General features: G+C 41.7%; 1 protein-coding gene across 3 annotated transcripts; it reads left to right on the forward strand.

Moving 5' to 3' along the window:
* The first annotated feature begins 11660 nt into the window (after positions 1–11660).
* Positions 11661–21237, forward strand: YIPF5 (Yip1 domain family member 5). 3 transcript variants are annotated; one of them, XM_066615907.1, is made up of 7 exons: positions 11696–11721; positions 13005–13068; positions 14319–14429; positions 15562–15734; positions 16871–17016; positions 18694–18875; positions 20295–21237. In XM_066615907.1, exons 3-7 carry the CDS (start codon positions 14329–14331, stop codon positions 20455–20457), a joined length of 765 nt encoding a protein of 254 aa, XP_066472004.1. In that variant the 5' UTR covers positions 11696–11721; positions 13005–13068; positions 14319–14328; the 3' UTR covers positions 20458–21237. The 3 variants fall into 3 exon arrangements, with proteins under 3 accessions (XP_066472006.1, XP_066472005.1, XP_066472004.1); XM_066615909.1 differs by lacking the exon at positions 13005–13068 and having other exon boundaries at positions 11661–11699; XM_066615908.1 differs by lacking the exon at positions 13005–13068 and having other exon boundaries at positions 11678–11721.
* Positions 21238–23334: the final 2097 nt, after the last annotated feature.

Consider the following 23334-nt stretch of genomic DNA (forward strand, 5'->3'; position numbering starts at 1 on the left):
TGCATGTCAGAACTTCCTGAACACTCCACTGGCCCAGGTAAGGTGGTGGAGGGGACAGTATGAGGCAGGGAGGGGGGCAGAACTCAACAGCAAAAACTCATGTCAGATACTATCTCCTATTTTCCAAGCCAAACTGTCCCCTTCCTTTCCTTCATCTTACATCAGTGTGGGTCCAAGGAAACCCATTGATAGATTTTTTGTTAAAGATACATAAAAATACAAAACACCACTTTTTGGTGTTAAAATATCTGAATAGAAACACAAACACTGCATTGTATTGTTTACGATATTTTCAGCATTGCTGACACTATCCCCCAGCGAGTACATTTTTAAAGCTGTATCACCTATATCACTGTATCACCCATATCACCCACCTAGTACAATTATAATTATAATTTATTAAAATGCACCCTTGGAATAAAAACACCACAATTTGTTATTTTAGACAAGGCGTTTGGGGCGGGAATCACCCCTCCCGCCAAAAAACACCCCTAACCACTGGTGACTAGGCAAACTATGAAAGAGGTAAGTAAAAAAAAATTTTACTGGGAGCCTGATTGGGTCTTCTCCTCTGCATGCACCATAATCTCCCTTGGCGTGGCTGCAAACTATGGATTGGGGGGTTTGAATTTGGGCTATTAATGATACAAGGAGGATTTGAACCACATTCTGATAACCATTTTCTCTACCGTAATCCCCCGGAAGTCAATGGGACTATTCTGGAGTACAGCCTTAGAATAGTCTTATTTTTAACATGCACACATCAGTCCAACACACACAGTTAACTTTGCTTCTCCACTCACCTACAATGAATAATACAGCACGTGCCCTGGAGAAGCTGAGATCAGTCACCAAAGCATAAAGCTATTTCAGTGTAAAGCTGTACAATAATCTTTTGAGACCTTTACATGAAAGTTTAAATAGAAGACTGACTTGCCTTCTGTGTACTTGTACAACATAGGATGAAATTAAAAATGCCTGTAATCAGTTGAAAGGGGGTTACAGAGCTCAGAATAAATAAGTAAACATGGTGGACTACAAATGCATTATCAGCGTGGTAGAAATTCTGATGAATGTTAGCTCTGCAAGACAGATTAAATATGAACATGCTCACTAGGAGTTACACTTGAGTCACCTGAACATGACCCAGGTGACCGAGCTTTACAAAGCTCATTTTGGCTTTGTAAAAGTGAAAATGAGTAGGAGAGGGGCTAAAGGTAAAATCAATTCTTGATCCATAGCCAAGGTGCCAGGATGCTATACAGTTCAATATTTCATGTTTCTTTTCCTAGGAAATTCAAGTATGCAAAACACAGTACAATCTTTTTCCTTTGGATGCACATCTCAAGACATTCTCATGCACCTCTCCTAATTGTTCATTGGGGCTTGAACAGAGCCAATTATATTTTCCAGTAGATGGAGATATACCTGCATTAAAAACATACTTTTTATGATGGGTCAAATTCAACTTCTTTTTTCCTTTACATAATCATTTAAGCTTAGATATGCATCATGGATCTTTTCAGGCATTAAATGATGCACAAACACCCCTTAGAATACTTATATAAATCTAAGATACCTTTGGACCAAATAGGCATTAATTGCATTCAAATTATCTCTGCCCAAATAGGGCATCAGTAACTGGAAAGTCTGCTTCAAAACTCTAATGGCAATATCCTTTATCCCCTATGTAAAAGGAAATGTGGTCAACACTTGATCAAGGGTTCTAACAAAGTCTGATGGAAATCTGAAGGAAATGGTAAGGTTATTTTCTTCTCATGCAATCACTTTCTTTGATGATGATCTACAAATCAAGCCACCACAACAAATCCACTTACTGTTGTTAATGGGTATGAGTGCATGATTCTTGATTGTAAGAATCGAGCAGATCATGCCAGCACTACGTGTGATCCACCACCAGTAAAGTTCACCAGCCATGTGTGGTGACTAGACTCATGAAGTTCTTGGCTTTGCTATCAGCCCAGTGGGGTTGATGAGTACCTGGTAGACCACAATACATACACTAGATCAGGGATGTCAAACTCATTTCATACCGAGGGCCGAATAGCATTCATGATGCCTATTGAGAGCCGAAAGTGATGTCATTAGGTAGGAAGTGATGTCATTAAACAGATCATAAACAAAAATAAGCACTTTTTCTCACGTAGGAACTCATTAGCTACAGATGATAGAAGAGAAAACACGCAAATTTTGATCATATTTCAAGATATTGGAGAGCCCAATTTTCATGTGGGCTGCTCTTTCAGCAGTAATACCCCAGCACTGCTCAGTAGCCAAAAGTCTGAGGCCCAGATAAAAAGCTTCCACAGGCCGCACTCTGTCCCGGGCCTTATGTTTGATACCCCTGCACTAGATGCATTTGACATGGAGACCACAGGTTGCATTATTTTGTAACAGTCACTGAACATTTTTGCTCTAATTATTGGGTGTTTTTTTCCTTGGGTGTATTATTAAACTATTCAAATCCGTGTAATATTCAGGATCGTGAATGAGTGATTGCCAAAGAATCACTGGGCTCACATGAAGCAAAAGAAAAATATCAGAAATCTGCTGAGTGAATGGTCACATAATTTAATGCAAAATTAACTTACTTGCTAAGTTTCTCATGGATCTCCCTCCCCCAAGATAACTGAAAAAAGATCATCTTGCAATTTTAAAAAATAGTCATGCGAATCAATCCTAAGATTGCATCAGTAGCATACAGAATATTTTCAGAACTTTCTATTATGTTCATTTACGGTTCTTCTAGTCAGTAATTTCCATTTTTTAAATAACACATATATACATATATATTAACCTCTACTGGAATTCATAATAAAAGAACAAAGTTTTAAAATAAATAGCTGCAGAAGCAATATTTCATTCATGGACAAAATCTGTGGTTCAAGATAAAGTGCTTATTGACAAACTGCAATGTTAAAAAAAAAGAAAGAAAAAGGAATGATCTGACTTCACAAGGTATATAAATCCTGGCAACTGTGCATCTAAAACTCATCCTCTGACAGACAAAGGAAGATTTAAACATGCTGTAAAACCAAGCAAGACATATTGATCAAAGGTTGCTCTGCAATATCAATCATACAGTGTAAAAATCAACGGAAAAATGGCTGCAGGTATTTTGCTAACTCAGAGAATACCCAGAAATGTATATAAGCCCAACCTCTCTAGACCAGAAGTGTCAAACATAAGGCCCATGGGCCGGATGCAGCCCACGGAAGTTCCTTATTTGGCCCTCGGGCCAGCACCACCATCAGCTGCTGATTTGTTGAGGTGTCACTGCTAAAAAAGCATCTACGTGGTAACTGGGCTCTCCTACACAGTGGCATAACTAATGGAGTGCAGGAGGTAGCAACTTCACCGGGCATCAAGCTTTAGGGGAGCAGCAAGCTGAACTTGACCCTAGTGACCAAAATTGTGCAAATCTTGGTATGTATGAATAGTACCGTCATGTTATATATCATTGGAAAGGTAATTTAATGCATAATGCAAAGAAACAAACTGCATTGGAATATCTGTATTCTATCAAACGTTATGGCCAATTAACTAGAAAATGAAAACAATTGCCTTATAGAACAAAAGGTGGATTTTCTTAAATCAAAACTGACCTATGAGACTGATTGTTCTGAGAGCCAATGAGATGTTATTATGATAAAGCATGGAACCAATAAGGTGTTAATATGAGTCAGCTCTCACTTCCATGTATCATAATATAGTTATCCCTGCTAACTGGGTAAAAGGCACTTTTTCTAATGATGTCCCTCTTAAATTGAGCAAGGGGAGAATAATCATCCCTCTTTGCACACTGTCTTGAACTTATCAGGGGCACACTTTTTATTTATTTACTTAATTTGATTTTGTCTGGGGCGGCTACAAATCTTCTTTGACCCCAGGTAGCAGATAGATGCCTTAGCTATGCCACTGACTAGGGGGAGGCAGTAGAGTAATTAGGTGGCAAACTGCTGGGGGGAGACACCTGGAGTATTGTGTCCAGTTCTGGTCGCCGCATCTCCAAAAAGACATAGTGGAAATGGAAAAGGTGCAAAAGAGAGCAACTAAGATGATTGCTGGGCTGGGGCACCTTCCTTATGAGGAAAGGCTACAGCGTTTGGGCCTCTTCAGCCTAGAAAAGAGACGCCTGAGGGGGGACATGATTGAGACATACAAAATTATGCAGGGGATGGACAGAGTGGATAGGGAGATGCTCTTTACACTCTCACATAACACCAGAACCAGGGGACATCCACTAAAATTGAGTGTTGGGAGAGTTAGAACAGACAAAAGAAAATATTTCTTTACTCAGCGTGTGGTTGGTCTGTGGAACTCTTTGCCACAGGATGTGGTGATGGCGACTGACCTGGACGCCTTTAAAAGGGAATTGGACAAGTTTCTGGAGGAAAAATCCATTACGGGGTACAAGCCATGATGTGTATGTACAACCTCCTGATTTTTGAAATGGGCTATGTCAGAATGCTAGATGCAAGGGAGAGCACCAGGATGCAGGTCTCTTGTTATCTGGTGTGCTCCTTGGGGCATTTGGTGGGCCGCTGTGAGATACAGGAAGCTGGACTAGATGGGCCTATGGCCTGATCCAGTGGGGCTGTTCTTATGTTCCTCCCAATTTTCACTTTTTAAAAAGCCCAGGTGTGACGTCACTTCCGGCTGTGACGTCACTTCACAACATTTTGAGCAACATTTTGAGCTTGGCACCGGGCTATACAATCATTAGCTACACCACTGCTCCCACATCTTCAAGATGTGATCAAGATTTGTGTATTTCCTCTTTGGTCATTTGCAGCCAATGAGTTTCCTAGCTAAAAACAAAGTACTTATTTCTAGTCGTGATGCTCAATTCGTGCTCAATTACACCAGCCTTCAGCAGGCACCATTAATGCTATTTGGCCTGCTGTATGAAACAAGTTTGACACCCCCGCTCTAGACAGAACTGAGTTCAACTAAAAATTAAACCATTTTGTATTACTGAGGGACAAAGAAGGAAATGGTCACTAGCTCTATTTGGTGGCAGTAATATGTTTCTTATCATATTTTATTCCGCTTCTGTCCTGAGTTCAGTCAAACATTTCAAGGAATATGAGGGAGAGATTCCTCCCCCCCCCCCCACACGCACATCCAAAAGACTGGACAGAAGGAGAGAAGTAATATGGGGTGGCATTGCTGTTGTACTAGAAGTCTACTCTGCAGACGCTGTGCTACTACATTGCTGTTTTCATTAACAAGTTGATGAAGGAGTCATTCCATCCATCAGTGTAATACAAATATAATTTTGCTCTAAGGGTTATACTGCAGTTAAAAAAATTCATTTAAATCGATCAGATTTTCAGAAAAAAATATTATCCATTCCCTTAAAGTTTTTCTCATGAACTGACATATTATTAATCTGTGTCTTGCCACCTACAGAATTTCACTTTTAAATTATGCAATACCTTTTTCTAGTGAATTGATCTTTAGAAGTGTTGTACATAACAAAACACTTCCTTTGATTATCAAAACAAGCAATGTACACTAGAGGGTCATCCAGCTTGTCAGCCTCGATGTGCCCAAGGTCTAGACTGTGGATTTATAAATCTAGCATTAACAGCAGTTTGCTCATTAGATCTCTGCCTACAAGATGAGACTTGCTGACAAAATTCAGCAAAAAGCAGTTTAGTATTTTCCAAAAACCGAATATAAACAATTTTAATTATTGCAAAATCTGCCATGCTTTCAGCAAATGTTTTAATTAATATTTTAATCCATTTTTGCAAGAACTATCTACAGACTCACAGCTAAAAATAATATGTAGGAGGACCTCCCTCCTGGCAGAGAAATTAAATGAGTTCTTTGCATATGTCTTCACGGCAGAAGACCTCGGGCAGATACCGCTGCCCAAACGGCCCCTCCTGACCGAGGAGTTAAGTCAGATAGAGGTTAAAAGAGAAGATGTTTCAGACCTCATTGATAAATTAAAGATCAATAAGTCACCGGGCCCTGATGGCATCCACCCAAGGGTTATTAAGGAATTGAAGAATGAAGTTGCAGATCTCTTGACTAAGGTATGCAACTTGTCCCTCAAAACTGCCACGGTGCCAGAAGATTGGAGGATAGCAAATGTCACGCCTATTTTTAAAAAGGGAAAGAGGGGGGACCCGGGAAACTATAGGCCGGTCAGCCTAACATCCATACCGGGTAAGATGGTGGAATGCCTCATCAAAGATAGGATCTCAAAACACATAGACGAACAGGCCTTGCTGAGGGAGAGTCAGCATGGCTTCTGTAAGGGTAAGTCTTGCCTCACGAACCTTATAGAATTCTTTGAAAAGGTCAACAGGCATGTGGATGCGGGAGAACCCGTGGACATTATATATCTGGACTTTCAGAAGGCGTTTGACACGGTCCCTCACCAAAGGCTACTGAAAAGCTCCACAGTCAGGGAATTAGAGGACAGGTCCTCTCGTGGATTGACAACTGGTTGGAGGCCAGTTCAATGGGCAATTTTCACAATGGAGAGAGGTGAAAAGCGGTGTGCCCCAAGGATCTGTCCAGGGACCGGTGCTTTTCAACCTCTTCATAAATGACCTGGAGACAGGGTTGAGCAGTGAAGTGGCTAAGTTTGCAGACGACACCAAACTTTTCTGAGTGGTAAAGACCAGAAGTGATTGTGAGGAGCTCCAGAAGGATCTCTCCAGACTGGCAGAATGGGCAGCAAAATGGCAGATGCGCTTCAATGTCGGTAAGTGTAAAGTCATGCACATTGGGGCAAAAAATCAAAACTTTAGATATAGGCTGATGGGTTCTGAGCTGTCTGTGACAGATCAGGAGAGAGATCTTGGGGTGGTGGTGGACAGGTCGATGAAAGTGTCGACCCAATGTGCGGCGGCAGTGAAGAAGGCCAATTCTATGCTTGGGATCATTAGGAAGGGTATTGAGAACAAAACGGCTAGTATTATAATGCCGTTGTACAAATCGATGGTAAGGCCACACCTGGAGTATTGTGTCCAGTTCTGGTCGCCGCATCTCCAAAAAGACATAGTGGAAATGGAAAAGGTGCAAAAGAGAGCGACTAAGATGATTACGGGGCTGGGGCACCTTCCTTATGAGGAAAGGCTGCGGTATTTAGGCCTCTTCAGCCTAGAAAAGAGACGCTTGAGGGGGGACATGATTGAGACATACAAAATTATGCAGGGGATGGACAGAGTGGATAGGGAGATGCTCTTTACACTCTCACATAATACCAGAACCAGGGGACATCCACTAAAATTGAGTGTTGGGAGAGTTAGGACAGACAAAAGAAAATATTTCTTTACTCAGCGCTTGGTCGGTCTGTGGAACTACTTGCCACAGGATGTTGTGCTGGCGTCTAGCCTAGACGCCTTTAAAGGGGGATTGGACGAGTTTCTGGAGGAAAAATCCATTATGGGGTACAAGCCATGATGTGTATGCGCAACCTCCTGATTTTAGGAATGGGTTAAGTCAGAATGCCAGATGTAGGGGAGGGCACCAGGATGAGGTCTCTTGTTATCTGGTGTGCTCCCTGGGGCATTTGGTGGGCCGCTGTGAGATACAGGAAGCTGGACTAGATGGGCCTATGGCCTGATCCAGTGGGGCTGTTCTTATGTTCTTATGTTCTCCCATCTGAATTATCTAAATATTCATACAAACCAGATTTTGTTATTGCAAAGGATGGATGATGAAGCTACTGGCTAACTATACCACAGGGGCACTATGGTCCTTTCAGAAGAGGTGAGGTAGACCTATGTGAGGAGGGAGAAATTTAGCATCACCACAACGTGTTGCCTATGACAGCACTTTACATTGCTCCTACTGGAATATTGTGCCCCCTGCTATGGGCAATCTTCCTTCAGTGCATGGGGCCAGCTGTCATTCTCAGTTGCAGTCAGTTTGTCCTATAAAAAAAGCAAGCTCCTACTGAAACATACAGGGCTACTGAAACAGGCTGCATTCAGAAGCACAACTGGAAGTGGAAGTAAAATATGTTATTTACCTATGACACTGGTGTCCCCAGAGGTTTCCCACTCAAATAGTGGTCCTTCCCTATGCATAGCAAAAGCCTTCAAAAAGCATTCCTTACACTGCTGTTTCCCAGCACCCCTATTTGTGAAGTTTCCGACACATCTTTGGTCAAGCATCAATGCTACAAACGCATGGCACCTTTACCCAATTTGACATCACACAAGATTACAAGGAAACAAGGAAAGACAGTAGTTCATAGATGTGACTTTGGCAAGGCTTTGTTTGGGACCAAGATAACTTACCCCATTTCTGTGAAGCTCAAGGACACTGAGTTGCAGGATCCTCTGTTGCTAGTTAAGAGCCCCTCATGGATTTTGCCTTTGCCTTCTTGCCCAGCTGAGGATGTGGTAGCTAGGTTTGGATGGTCTTAGCTTGATCTTGATTATGGGTTTGGAGAGGACCATTGGAGGTGTGAAGCTCTTTTGTTTTACAAAAGTTGTTTTTCCCCCAAACTTATGAGTCCAGGGAGATAGCTTTAGGGCCCAATCCTATCCAACTTTCTAGCACCAGTGCAGCTGCAATGCAGCCCTGAGGTAAGGGAACAAATGCTCTAATACCTTGAAGAGGTCTCTGTGAGTGCCTCCCTACCACAGGATGTAGTGCATGCCCCATTAGCACAGTTGCACTGGCACTGCAAAATTGGATAGGACTGGGCCCTTAAGCACCACACACTGAATATGCTGTTCCAGCTAGATTTGAGACTAAAAAGCTTCATCTGCATTTGGGAGACACAAAAACACCATTTACATTTAAGGAGCAAGCAGGTCCTTATTTGAATTTAGAATGTCAGACTCCATGGATCAATTAAGGAAAGGTGGGGGTGATTATATGGTTCAATAAGTGTGGCCTTCCTAGTCTTTCTTCCTAGAAATCTATGACTTCTTGCCATCAGTCCTGTTAATATAGGCATGTTACTTGCTCTTGCCCTTTGCTTTCCAGGCAGGCACCTAGCAACAAATACACAGGCATAGATGCATGTCTGTTGCACATTCTAAATTAAAGAAAATAAGCAAAAATAAAATATTGATCATGTAGCACACTGGAGAGTAAGATACACAAAGCTATTTTAATATAAATTATACTTATAAAATCATGCTTATACAGAAAGCAACTGTTGAACCTTGTTAGAGTTTAATGATAAACTGCAGACATTAACTTAAAAGACTGCCCACAATTTCTACTGCTAAAAAAACAGAGAGAAAAGCTCATAATGCAGATGGCTTAACAAGCTACATCACAGTGGGAATTATATTACCCCATATGCCATTTTTTCTGGAGGAAGGTATCAGTGTCCTAGGAGCCTCAGTTGGAATCATGAGAACCACCCTGCATGCTGCAATTCTCTGCTGAGAAGGGAATCACCACAAACATCTCTAAAGAACTAGTGCTATTAGTCCCAGAAAGTAAAATAGGTTGTGCCTTTAAGGGATCTGCTTCTGATGATGATTACTTTTGCATTTTACACATGTGAAACTGAAAGGCAGCTAATTCTCAATTATACACAGACTAGCCCCAGCATTTGCAACAGCAAATACAAATGCACTTTTATACACTAGTCCTAAATACAAGGGCCATGCTATTTCTAACCTTGATACCAGCAAAACATTAGGCTTTGCAATATTGTACAGGTGTGTTATTTGGCATATTACATTCTAAGTAAGCATTCACATGCTGGCACAGGAAACTGTTGGACATGACATGCCTGTGTCAGTAGAATTTGCTCCTGGCTCACAGGGAACAAATTCATTCTATTGAAGCCAAGGTAGCTGACAGGAAGAAGCTCAGAGAGATATGTAGATCAGAACTTCAGGGATTCTCCTCTTGGGCTGACAACTCTACAGCTGCCACAGAGATTCTGAATGTCATTCTGAAAAAGAGGAAAATGATCCTTTCAGATGACCCATTCTTTAGACCAGGGTTGCTCTAACTGTAGCCCTGGAGGGCTGGATCCAGTGTCTGTGTGGATCTGCCTGCCTGGTGAGTGGGCCTTTCAGTTCCACCTGGGTGCCACACAAAGTCCCCCTCAATCGGGGACAGGGATGCTCTGGGCGGTTGTGTCTGTCCAGATGTCCTGTTGCATGGCCTTCTTCTGAAAGAGAAGGACTTGGCACGACACCCAGGCAGAACACTTGAATGTGAACCTTACCCCCCCCCATTCTGAGCACACAGCAGTTGCTCGTTTGAGTACCGCTGCTTTAGACAGAGTGACCCCAAACCCTCTTAGAGCAGGGATGTCAAGCTTGTTTCACACAGAGGGCTGAAGTTAGCACTCATGGGGCCTGCTGAGGGCCAGAAGTGACATCATTAAGCAGAAAGTGATATCATGAAACAGATGATGGTCAGAAATAAGCACTTTGTACTCACATAAAAGAAACTCATTCGCTGCAATTGACAGAAGAGAAAATGTGCAAAATGGACAAACCTGTGGACCATTCACAGCACACCAATGTGCCTTGGCACACTGGTTGAAAATCGCTGCTATAGGGCAGAAATGCCCAACTGGGGGTATGTGTACCCCCAGGGGTACATGCCAGGACCTTTAGGGGCACTTGAGAAAAAACTGAATAATGGCAGAAAAATGCAGGTCTTATCAGAATGCCTTGTGGGGCTGGCATTACAATGCCTAGGGGGGCTAATATAAGGGGTACAATTTATGGGAATAGATTGCCAAGGGGCACACAAGCAAAAAAATGTTGGGAACCACTGCTCTGGGGCATGAAAAGTTTGGGAACTACTGCACTAAACTGTTGTGAGACAAGAAGCAGTGTGAGTGCACAGCGCCCAGTCAATGGCTGCAGAGCAGATAACCAGATAGAAAAGTGCATGCCTCAACTGAGCATCCCCCAGTCTCTTTTTCCAGTCTCTAAATGCCTCAGGAGTCCCTCTTTATGCAAAAATAAAAATAAAGTCTTAGGCTGCAATCCTAACCTCACTTTCCTGGGAGTAAGTTCCATTGAATACAATACGACTTACTTCTGAGTAGACCTGCTTAGGGTTGTGCCCTCAGTCGAGATTTATACTAAGACTTTACGAACTGAGGGCACAAGCCAAACCAGGTCTACTCGGAAGTAAGTCCTATTTTGTTCAATGGGGCTTACTCTCAGGAAAGTGTGGTTAGGACTGCAGCCTGACTCCATTAAATGCAAGCAGAGGAATAACCACTGTGATTACCCCCAGGGCAACAACACTCACAGTCCAATCCTATCCACACTTTCCTGGGAGTAAGCCCCATTGACTCTAATGGGACTTACTTCTGAGTAGACATGCAAAGGATTGGGCTGTCACTACCATCAGAACTCAGCAGGAGAGAACACTGCTGGGCATGGAACGCGGTAGGAGAGTCAGAAGCAAACACAACGTTCCATGCCAGCCTTCGCTGAGAAAAAGTCCCATTCGCTTCCGCGCATGCACAAACGGCTCAGTTCCGGGCTAGACGTCGTTCCCACTGCGCATGCTCACACCATCCCGAGTCGGAGTGGGTTACTGCGCATACTCGGCTTCTCCGCAGCGGGATGTGCTCTTTGTTTTTTTTAAGCAAACTGGGAACATAGAGACGACTGGGATAGAGCGGCCGGCCTCAGGAAACACCCTTTTGTACTGCGCATGCGCCGCGGTGCCTTGTTGATCCGGAAGTGGTTGTGCTTCTTAAGGTAGCTGACACGTAGCGTCCAAGTAAGCGGGTAGAGAGGGGAGGAGGGTCTCTGAGGGTGGGAGCCGCTGGGAGCCTCCACGGGTGAACTGGGGTGGAGGTGCGGTTGGTGACCATCCCTGGCCCCTCTCTTGGCAACTGGGGCCTGGTGGGGCTGGCTGGCTGGCTGGGCCTCCTTCCCCCCACCTTCCCTCGCCTCACAGCCCTCGCTCGCCTTTCAGGGCTCTTCACAAGAAACAGGACCGATTTGCTGGGTTCTCAAGAACCCAGCGTGTAATTCTTCCTTGGTTTATCTGTGGAACTCCCTGCCACAGGATGAGGAAAGAACTGCAGCGTTTGGGGCTCTTCAGTCTAGAAAAAAGGCCCCTGAGCAGAGGGGGGGCTTAATTAAGGCATACAAAATCATGCAGGGGATGGATGGGGGGTGCCCTTTTCCCTCTCAGACAGCACCAGAACTAGGGGATGACCACTAAATTTGAGTGTTGGGGGAGTCAGGATAGACAAGAAAATATTTCTTTACCCAATGTGTGGTTGGTCTGTGGAACTCCCTGCCACAGGAAGTAGTGATGGCATATTGCCCAGATCCCTTTAAGAGGGGGTTGGACAAAATTCTGGAGGAAAAGTCCCATCACAGCTTGCAAGCTGTGATAGGCATGTGCAACCTCCTGATTTCAGAAGCAGGCTGCCTCAGAATGCCAGATGCAAGGGAGGGCACCAGGATGCAGGTCTCCTGTTGTCTTGTGTGCTCCCTGAGGCATTTGATGGATCTCTGGGAGGTACAGGGTGATGGACTAGATGGGTCTTTGGCCTGGTCCAGCATGGCTCTCTTCTTATGTTCTTAACCAGGTTGTGGCTTTTAGATGGCTTCTCAAGTGTGTGCTTCCCCCCCCCCAAGCCTTTTTCAAATGCAAGGGAGGGCACCAGGATGCAAGCCTCTTGTTGTCTGGTGTGCTCCCTGGGACATTTGGTGGGCCGCTGTGAAATACAGGAAGCTGGACTAGGTGGGCCTATGGCCTGATCCAGTGGGGCTGTTCATGTTCTTTTTTCCTTTTGGTTTTGCCAGGGAGTTTGGCTGCCTCAGCACCATATTCAAACAGAAAAGAGCACAGATTCTTTGAACCCAAATAAGGTTTGGGTACCTGCTGTTGGAAACTATGCTTTCTCCATATAGTGTGGGGACCTTTTAAGTACAGTTAGAGCAGTGTTCTTCAACCTGTGGGTTGGAACCCCAATGGGTTATTTGTGGTGTCACAGCAACCTTTCAAAGCCTGCCACCGTGACCACCTTTTCCCTCTTTCTGCCCCAGCCTACCTGGAAGACAGAGGCAGGTGTGGGCAGAACAGGTTCCAGGAGGGGGAGCAGGATCAGAGGTGGGTCCCCAGACTCATATTTTATTTATTTATGTATTTGTTTGGATGGTGGCATGAAAAAGGTTGTAGACCACTGTGTTAGAGGTTATGACTAAAAAAGGAAAAGAGAAAACTGGATATCTGTTGTATTGAAATTAAGTCTGCAGTGCACATTTCTTTGCAATCTCTTCTTAAGAACTAGATGCTCTGAAACATCATTATTCTCACTGCAGTGGATAGAAAAGTGCTTTAGAAGTGGATAGAATGGTGGAGCCATTGGTCAGTCAAGCTCAGTATTGTCTGCCTGCTTCATAGAATCTCCTTCCAGGGTTTCAGGGAAAATCGTGATGAAAGACCTCTGTGGAGATGCTAGGGATTGAACGTGGGGCCTTCTGCATGGAAAACTTGTGCCTTACCACTGAATTATAAATGAAATAATCTGACTTTTTGATGCACTTCATGTATTAAACATATGGAGCTGCCTTGTAAAACTGAATAAAACTTTTAGGCTATCCTGACAGACAGCAGCTCAGTTGGGTTTCATGTGGGACCTTCTCAACCCTGAAACATGATAGTTTTGTCTGGGATCTCTTGCCCATAAGCTAGTAGTAGTCATAGTAATTATTTAATTAATATGCTGTTTTTCATTATGGGATTAGATACACTTGCATTTTATTTTTTCTTCAATTTTGTTAGTTCTTTCTCAAAGGCAATCACAATTAAACATTATGTATAACATAGTTATACATTCTACAATCAAACAAAACCACAGGGCTATGGCCCTTTTAGATGTCAGAATTGCAGAAATTGTTACAATGCTGCAAGTATCATTAAAACAGCTAGTTTTAGGACAAATGGTGGGTGTTAAGAAAGCCTTGTCCTAATATATCTCAAGCATTCTTTGCAATAATGTTAATGGTTTCATGCTGCTATCATTGTTCTCCATTCTAGCAGTTAAATGTCTTTCTACTTGCTGGCAGTAACTCAGTAAGTAGCCCTATTCTACTTAACAGCTGGCCTGCTAGCCTCCCTAGGGAGGCAGGACGCACAGGTTGAATACCTCAGCCTTTATGGTAAAATCTTGTTTAAGGTTATCTTTTTATCTCTGCAGTTATTTAAAAAAATGCTTTTTGGTGAAAGCATTTTGTATAATGCTTGAAGGGGCTAGTTTATCATCTGAAGCTGTGCAATCACTCTGCCTCTAGGCCTGGATAAAATTACAAGAACTTTGGTCAGTATTGGAATACGTTGAAATAAAATTTATTTTACAGAGAGGCTGACATGTCTGGATTTGACCACTTCAATACAGAATTCTATCAGACAAGTTACAGCATTGATGATCAAGCACAGTCACCGGATTATGGAGGAGGAACATACAATAGGTACCTTGGGTTTCTTTTGCTGTTCTAGTAATCAGAATCATATTGCAATCTGTTTTTGGCTTAAACACACAAATGTTCTTAATTTCTTAAAATCAAATACATGTGCTTTAAGGTTAAAGAACTGATTATTTGTACATTGAAAGAAAAATACCTTTTTTACTTAGTGATTTATTTTGTAGTAGTACATATGGAGGGAGCCCTGTCTACATATTGCCATTGTGCACAATAGCCTGTGGTACACTTGCTGAAAGGGTGACCATCACTGGTTTAAAGTTCATAGAAAAGTTTTGAAAGATAAGTACTTAAAAATGCATTGCTTTGAATATTTTTAATAACCTACTGAGAATGTGGTACTTAAATTCTTCTAGACCATAACATTTCTCTTTACATTTTAAGTAAAAGTTGCCTGTATGGAGGCTTGCTTACAAATTGAAAATGAGTACTAATAGTGACAACTTCCCTTCTACAAGACCAGTTGTACTAGTGTATGTCACAATGGATACTCAGTCATTATAAATGTCACAGATGTTGAAGGGGTTGTTTAAGTTTACATGATTCAGCTATTTAATCGGGACTGATATGACTTGGACTTGAAATACATTAAAGATCTTGAAAACAACTTTGGTAATGTATAGTGTTGTATTAGCCTTGGCTGATCATTTAAATGTTAATGAAAACATTGGTCAGTTATTTTGGACACTGGACTACACCAAAGCAGTAATGATTCCCTTCCTTCTCTCCCAACAGTTGTAATAGAACTAATTTTGTTAAATATTTTTGAAGCGTTACAAACCACTGCATTTCAGATAAACGTTAGGAAGACTCCTGCTTTCTTTGTTAGTAGAAATATAGTTATACATTCTTCTCCAGTGTTTGCTTCTCCAGTCAAGTACTGAGCACTAATATGGAAATACCTCTAAAAGTGAGTAGATACATTTGAGGGATAGAAAGCATCACAGTGTCTAGGAACAAAGAGACTTATCAGGCTGCATGTTTACTTGGAAGTACATCCCATTGATTTCATTGGGACTCACTCCTAGGTATGCACGAGATTGTAGCCTGAGTCTTGTAAGCAACTATAGTGTGTTCACAAGTGCTATTACTGATTAGCAGTATAATTTGTTTTCTGCAGACAATATGATGGCTATGAGTATTCTCAGAGAGGTGGCTACGTCCCTCCAGAGATGATGCATCAACAACAGCCTTACACTGGTCAGATTTTTCAGCCAACGTCAACATACACCCCATCTTCACCACAATCGTTCTATGGAAGCAACTTTGAAGATGAGCCACCCTTACTAGAAGGTTTGATGTATTTGATGCAATCCTTCATATTTAATATATATGGAGAAACCTGCAATAGTGACTGTTATCTTGTATGTGTGCTCTCCCGACCCAGTCCTAAACTACATGGTGCAGCAGGCCTGCATGGCCTCCACTGCCTCCAGCACAGCTTTGGAGGTGGCTGGAGGTCTCCTCAGGGTAAGTGGGAAAAATTCCTCAAATAATGCCCCAGCCTGCCCTATGGGGCTACTCATATTTCCACCAGCTGTTTAGCTGGTGGAAGTCCAAGCAGCCCGGTGTAATGCTAGCTGGCCTGGGAGGGGGTTTAGGATATATGGAGACCTGCTCCACTGATCCCACCTCACCCCAAGGCCAGATTCATCCCTATTCTGCCCTGACTCTGCCCCAGAATGCCCCCTCCCTTCACTGCCCAGCAAAAAACCTTCTCTCCACCAGTGAGCTAAATGCAGCATCAGCAGGGCAGCACAGGCCTCTCAACTGGTGCTGCGTACTCTCTGGGTGTTACAACATGCCTTATGGCATATTTGCGACCCACTCCACGGGCACAGGGACTGTTGTGCCAGCGCATCTTCAGTTGAGGATTGGGCTCTCAGGCATTACATAGGAAGGAAAGGTACTTTTGAGTTTTTGTTAATTTTTCTAAGTTGACTTTTTTAAGTTTCAGTGTATTTTCTTAACTAACTTCTTCCAATTTGTTAATGAAATTAAATGGAAAGAAAGTAAGCATAGAAATAGAGCGGTTTTTTGTTTTGTGTTTTTAAAGTAGAAAAGCTTAAAGTGCAATTTAAAAAATTATGGTAATATTTCCCATAACACCCATTCCTGTAGCTCTGTTTTGCTACAGTGCTGTTTATGCTGGGTGTGATTGACAGCTATTGTAGCCACTGAAACCAGTGTGCTGTGAGGCATGTGGAACCAGTCAGCACCGGTTTCGTTTCTCCTCATCATCAGTGTCTCCCATAGCTCTGTTGCACTGAGCGTTATTTTTAGCTATTGAAGATATTGCTAAACTTGGTTTCTGTTTGATATTTTGTTCTGCTAGCAGCCTTTTGATTGGTAAAGCAGTCCAATGACCATGTACAATGATGATATCTCACTACTGACAAATCAGTAAAATACTGTATTTTTATCTGAAGAATTAGGGATCAATTTTGACCACATCTGGCAGAAGACTCTCACAGTACTACACCCATTAAAAGCAGCTGATGGAAGCATCATGAATGAAACGGATTTGGCAGGACCCATGGTGTTTTGTTTAGCATTTGGTGCCACATTATTGCTGGTAAGATAACTGTGGTGAGTGTGTCCCCTACATCAGTTCAGAAGATGTAAGAGAAAAATGAATAGCTGCAAACTCAGAATTTTCTGACAGGTGTGGCTTTTAAAAATATAAATAAATTCATAATGAGGCTGTTAAGGTTGCAAAACAATATTGACAACAATTATCTGGGTTCATTGTATACACATGCTTTTATAGAAATTGGTGTGTTTCAATCATACATAATGGGTAGCAACATTTAAACTTTATGCCAAGGTATCTGCGTATCAAAGTTTGCAGGCTATATCTCAGTGCCACGAGCACCTGTACATGCTTTATTGAGGTAACACGGGGGGGTGTATGTGTGAGAAATACTCTGAAAGGTCCCCATTAGCTTTGAAGTGTCCTCATCCAGCGTTCAGTGGAGAATGTCCCCATGTGGCATAGGGCAGCTGCTCTTTGAAAAACAGGCATTCTGAGCCCTATTGGGTGCATAGAACTTGTTGCACAGGTTTTTTTGGATCCAGACCATTGAGCACTTACATCAGGCTTGCTGCAGTTTTCAGAATCAACAGCAGCAGGAACTTTGGGCAGAGGTTAGGGCTATCACCATTTTGTTTCCCCAGTCCTTTCTGCCTCTCTGACTTACTGAGAAGAATAAAAAACAGCTGCCAGGGGCCATTATTCCATATATGTCCTAGTGGGGGAGAAGCCCCACCTTGTCTGCTGCCAACCGGCCATTTTCAGGGTGAAGGTTAGATCAAACCTCCTGCAGTTGTCTGAACTGTCAGCATCAGCAACAACTCCTATTTTCTGTTTCTATTTTTATATAAACCATTTTCAGAAGTCTTGGCCTGAAAGACAGCGTACAAATCACTCAAATACATACATTTAGTTCCTCTTGGAAGGGTTTTTCTTCTCTTGAAAACTTCTCTTTAAAAACGTTTGCACTGATCTAGAGAACCTCGTGGCATGCCTGTGCAGATTTCTGCACACCCTGTATGCCTTTTTATTGACTCTCAAACAGTACTCTTATTAAAAACTTCCTAGTGGCATGAGAGACATCAACTTCTGTTTGGAAAGGTTTGTATAAAGCAGACCTTGCTTTGATCCACTGTTTCCCTCTTTATGTTTAAATGTCTCTCTTCAAGAACCATAGCATGTATATATTATAGCAGTGGTTCTCAAACTTTTTAGAGGCCCTAGAAGCTGCTGCCTGATTTATAAATACTAAGGATTGTAGCTCTAAAGGTGATTGGGCAGCAGTGGTTCATCTCCCCCCCCCCCCAGTAGCAGCTTGTTCAGCCCTTGATGCACATAGCCTAATCCTCCCTATCAGTTTCACAAACCACCAAAATTTGGTCCCCGACCCACAGTTTGAGAACCATTGTATAAGATTTGGATTTCTGCAAGAATACAAACCCAAAATTCCAATTATTGAACTGCCCTCTTTTTGCCTCTTTCCATTTTCCTCTTCCTTTGCAACAAACTGTGTAAAATTACCATATAAACATTTATTTTAAGAAAACAAGGTAATAAAAAATTCTAAACCTTGTTCTTGGATATGCTGCCTGTTAATGTAGCCTTGTCACCTTTCTCTTTTGGAGTTTGTGTGAGAGGCAAAATTTCCTAGAAAACAAAATTTCCTACAAAGCATGTATGTTAAATTCTATTTTTTTTTTCTCTCTCTCTCTCTCCTAGGCTGGCAAGATTCAATTTGGCTATGTGTATGGAATTAGTACAATTGGGTGCTTAGGCATGTTCTGTCTCCTAAACTTAATGAGTATGACGGGTGTCTCGTTTGGCTGCGTTGCTAGTGTTCTAGGATACTGTCTCCTTCCTATGATCATCCTTTCCAGCTTTGCTGTTGTATTTTCCCTACAGTAAGTATGACTATCAAAAGTTGTTGGTGGAGTGACATTCCATTTCACCTTAAACTAAAGTATGGTTTTAGGCCATAAATTCCTGTTATGGCTAGATACACGTGGGGTGTCATGAACCAGGAAAGATTGGGAACTCTGATCTACACATTTGTGTAATTTTTTTTCATGGCTTCCCAAGGCCAAAAGAAATACCTTGAAAATACTTGTTCCCCTTGAAAATTTAAAAGATCCCACAGCACTCCTGTGAGCTTGCTGTGGTGCCCTCGGGCACTGTACCGCCCAGTTCAGGAACAGCAGGTGTAGATTTAAATGGTTTTTATTCACAGATCTAAGCATCTAATATTATAGACTTTTAAGTGGCTGTTTCCGGACTTTCTTTGAGTTTATAGAGTATCTTTATTGAAATTGTCAAAATTGTCAGACCTTCTGTTTTGTGATGGTAAAGATTGGATTGTTGTATATTTGTCAAAAAAGGTTTTGCGCTATTTTTAAATTGGTAACACTTCACATCTTCAGTTTTTTATTTACTCCAGAAATACATGATGCATAATGAATATCTTTCTCAGCGACGCAACGGTTTGCATCCCAAGAGAGGGGGGGAAAAAAATCATTTCCGACCTGAAGCCTCAAACAGTTATTCCTTGCTTTAACCTGTCCTTCCCTTGTAGGAAGAAAAAATGACCTTTCATAGGTATGGTCTAATCTCAGCAATACCATAGTCCTGATGGCTTTCATTATCTTCATTAACATACAGAAACACAGCAAAATGAAGCACTGCAGTATTTAAAGTTAGAGCAGAAGTCTTGCTTAATTGGCATTTTGTTAACAGGCACTTCTGCTGGCCTGTAGTAGCAGGCAACATTGCTGGTTAGCAAAGCTTCTGTCAGCCTTCTCTCTCCCTATTCCTGGCTTGCCGCTGGTGTCTTTCTACACTCATTCCTTACTCATGGGAGCCCTGCTTAGGAAGTAGAATGTTTCAATTCCTAGAAGACCCTTGTGAGGAAGAAAGGAGGGCTGAGCAGCAATATAGTAGCAAGCCCTATCTGGGAAGCGAGGGAAGGGTCTGGCAGAGTCTTGGTTAGCTGGTCAAGTAAAAGCTTTATCTGGCATTTCTGGTTAATCGGCAACCCCCATTCCCTATAGATGCCATTTAATTTACTATACAAGATTTCCACAAATGCTTATAGTTAATGCCTTCAGTGTCTAGGGCACCTATTGCTTTGTACTGGATTAGTTAAAGACAACTGGGTATGTTGCTGGCTATTGTATCTTTTTTTCCTGCCTTCCTAAATGGGTATCACAGGCCGTAGCAATTCATAACTCTTTTTCATTATGATCTCTTAGAAAGAATAGACAAGACTTTGTTAAGATACACAGTTATGTGAAGCTGCTACTCAGTGTTCTAATTTTGTTTTTCAGGGGTATGATGGGGATAATTCTTGCTGCTGGAATTATTGGATGGTGTAGCTTTTCAGCCTCCAAACTCTTCATCTCAGCCCTAGCAATGGAGGGACAACAACTTCTAGTAGCATATCCCTGTGCTTTATTATATGGGGTCTTTGCCCTCATCTCTGTGTTTTGAACGGACTCTCTTCACTATTGGACTTTAAAGGGCCAAACTAAAAGCCTTCATTTGAGACCAGGAAGTACTGTTGGGTCACTGTCATGCAAGGTTAATGCTTGAATTGTCTCCTGGAACAGCAGAAACAAACATGTTTCTTTTTCTTGGACTCTTGAATACGGTTCTGTATTGACCTGTGATGTTTAGAAGCTTTAATACAGGTTCATTCTTATGCTATTTAAAATGTAAAGTTTCTTTCCCTCTCTATAGCCTCTGGCACAATGTTCCTATTTTCAACATTTTGTAGTTCATCAGTTTTTATGGATAAGAGGAACTGAATTGTTAACTTTGCAACTGCTTTCTCACACCAGCACACAACAATCCTAAACAAACGATATACATTCCTCTTGCTTTATTTCCCCTATAAGTTAACAAACTAGAAAACTTTTATCTCAGTAAAATTCCATGTTAAAGCAAACCCTAACAGACAACTTTTCAAAAGTTTACAGCATCTACCTAGAGTAAACAACTCTGTTTACAGTAAGGGTTCCAAAGGCTTTCCAGGCTCAAAAGATAGTGTGTTTAAATATTTCCATTTGTATGTATTTTGTTAATAGTTCTATCAGCTTGTATCAATCTGAGAAGATGCTTGTTTTGATGCTAAATATCAAGTTAACCGTTCAGTAGTTCAACAAGTCAGCCTGTTTCAGAAACAGCTTTGACAAATGTCAGTATTGCTGTCTAGTAAAAAATTCATGGATTAAAGCTCCCCAGAATGCTTTTTGAAGATGTTTTAATTGGATGTTTAACAACTCTTCCTTTGCAATCTTGGCCAAGCTTAAATAGCCAAGATACTCATTTCTTTAAATGAAGTGGGATTTGTGCCCATTGGAACAAATATTACAATAAATCATGGAGTGCTTAAATTCAATTACATTTGCCAATTTAGCAACTTCATAGTTGTAAGCTGCATCATAACTATCAAGAAATGCTAAATGTTGCAATCCTAACAATGTTATGCCCCACATGACAAATGAATATTTGACTACAAGTTGTGATCCACATGAAAACTTGCATGTCATTGAGAAAGGAGTAATTATTTTTAAATCATATTTGAAATGGGTGCGATCTGTTTCTAAAGATGTTCCTTTGTCACACTGGTTTAAATTCTGAGTACCCCATTGAGCTTTATAGAAGAACCAATGTAACTTGACTATAAACTCTCTTGTCAACAAATAATTGTATGTCTGTTTTTCTCCCCCTTGTACCACTGCACATTTCTCCACGTGATCCATTTTCATGTAGCCTGCAGTTGTTGGCTAAACTTAATAAATGTCTTGCAAGAAATTCAGATGACCATGCACAATCAAATCTTCAGTCTTTTCAAACCAAATTGTTTGATGTTACAGTTCTGCTATAAAATGCATATTGGTCTTCTAGCAATACCATTTTAGCATAGAAGGATAGGACAATATTTACGTGAATATTTTTTCCTACCTGGTGTAAGAAGAAAGGAAGGCTCACGCTCATGTCTACTCTCACCTCATTCTTCCCAGGTTGAATAGTGAACCTGGCTAGCACTGCAGTCCTAAACCAACTTACCTTGGTATAACTGCCATTGAGCAAAATGGGACTTCTGAGTCAACATGTAGAGGGTTATACTGTTGGCTATACAGTGTATATTTTTTCCAAATGTTTATACTGCCCTTCCTCTTTTTGTCTTCACAACAACCCTGTGAGGTAGGTGAGTCTAAGAGATAGTTACTGACCCAAGGTCACCCTGGAAGCTTCATGGCTGAGCAGGGATTTGAACCAGAATTTTACAGGTCTAAGTCCAACTCCTGAACCACTGTACCATCCTGGCTCCCTATGGAGTCCACACTGTCACACCAGACCCCTTTGGCAGCTGTATGGCACAGCAGTGACATCTTCTGGTGTTTGGTGATGACATGCATCACTGGCTTGTAGGTTGCCAAGCTGTGTAAAGCTCAGCTTCAAGCTGTGTGGCTGTGCAGCTTACCAGGAATACTGACCGTAGGATATATATGAGTTCAAGAGATTGCACTATTCTGAGATTTGTGATTTAAAATGTGAGGCTGTGGCTCCCAGGAATTCCTTGCATTCTTATTTTATTTAATCAGTATTTAACATTGCTCACTGAATTTTAAGGACTGCATAGGGAGTGGGGGCAATCTATAGTTTCTCCCCCCCACTCCTAAACATTTTTTATCTGTAAGCTGTCTTTAATAAAAATAACAGTATCTATGTTCTGCCTTTCTCTTGAATGATGTCCAAGACAGCTTATATATATTAAATCTAATTTTTTTGAAAGTATTACTGAAAGCTGATTCCAACTTTTGACCATGTATCCCTAAATCTAATTTTTGTGAAAGTATTACTGAAACCCCAACTTTGACCATGTATCCCTTTTAACAGGTGGCTCACCTGTGATCATTGCGCAGCTTGATATTTCAGCTAGGGCCAACTGGAGGTAGTGTAATTTAGCACCCTAAGTCACCTGAGTATAGTGGCCTTATATGGTTATTTTTCTTGAGGAAAGCTTAAAGTTCAGGACTTCCACTGAATGTGTTGAATTGGATGTGCTGTCCAAGTGATGTCAATTCCCAATAAATATTCTTAGAATTCTCATGTTAGACATCTTAAAAGTTTAGAAACAGGACTTGATATCTTAATCATGTAGTTGTGGTTTTTAAAAAATCCCTGTAAGCATGTAACCAGAATTACCCCCTCCCCACCCAGCTTCAAATTACACTGGGCTTTAGAAGTCTTCCCCCCCCCCCCTTCATTATAGGTGAGGTAACATTCTGATCAGGGTGAAGAATGATTGGAAGCTAGTTATGCAGTCTTCTTGATCTTGATCTCTAGGGAGTAAATACA

Source organism: Tiliqua scincoides, chromosome 2 (genome assembly GCF_035046505.1).
Source record: "Tiliqua scincoides isolate rTilSci1 chromosome 2, rTilSci1.hap2, whole genome shotgun sequence".
NCBI lineage: Eukaryota > Metazoa > Chordata > Lepidosauria > Squamata > Scincidae > Tiliqua > Tiliqua scincoides.

Excerpts from the sequence above, each read along its gene's own strand:
- YIPF5 (XM_066615909.1), top strand. The coding sequence starts at position 14,329 with ATGTCTGGATTTGACCACTTCAATACAGAATTCTATCAGACAAGTTAC. Across the intron at positions 14,430-15,561 it reads GGAGGAGGAACATACAATAG|ACAATATGATGGCTATGAGT; the intron begins GTACCTTGGGTT and ends TGTTTTCTGCAG. Across the intron at positions 17,017-18,693 it reads TTGGTGCCACATTATTGCTG|GCTGGCAAGATTCAATTTGG; the intron begins GTAAGATAACTG and ends TCTCTCTCCTAG.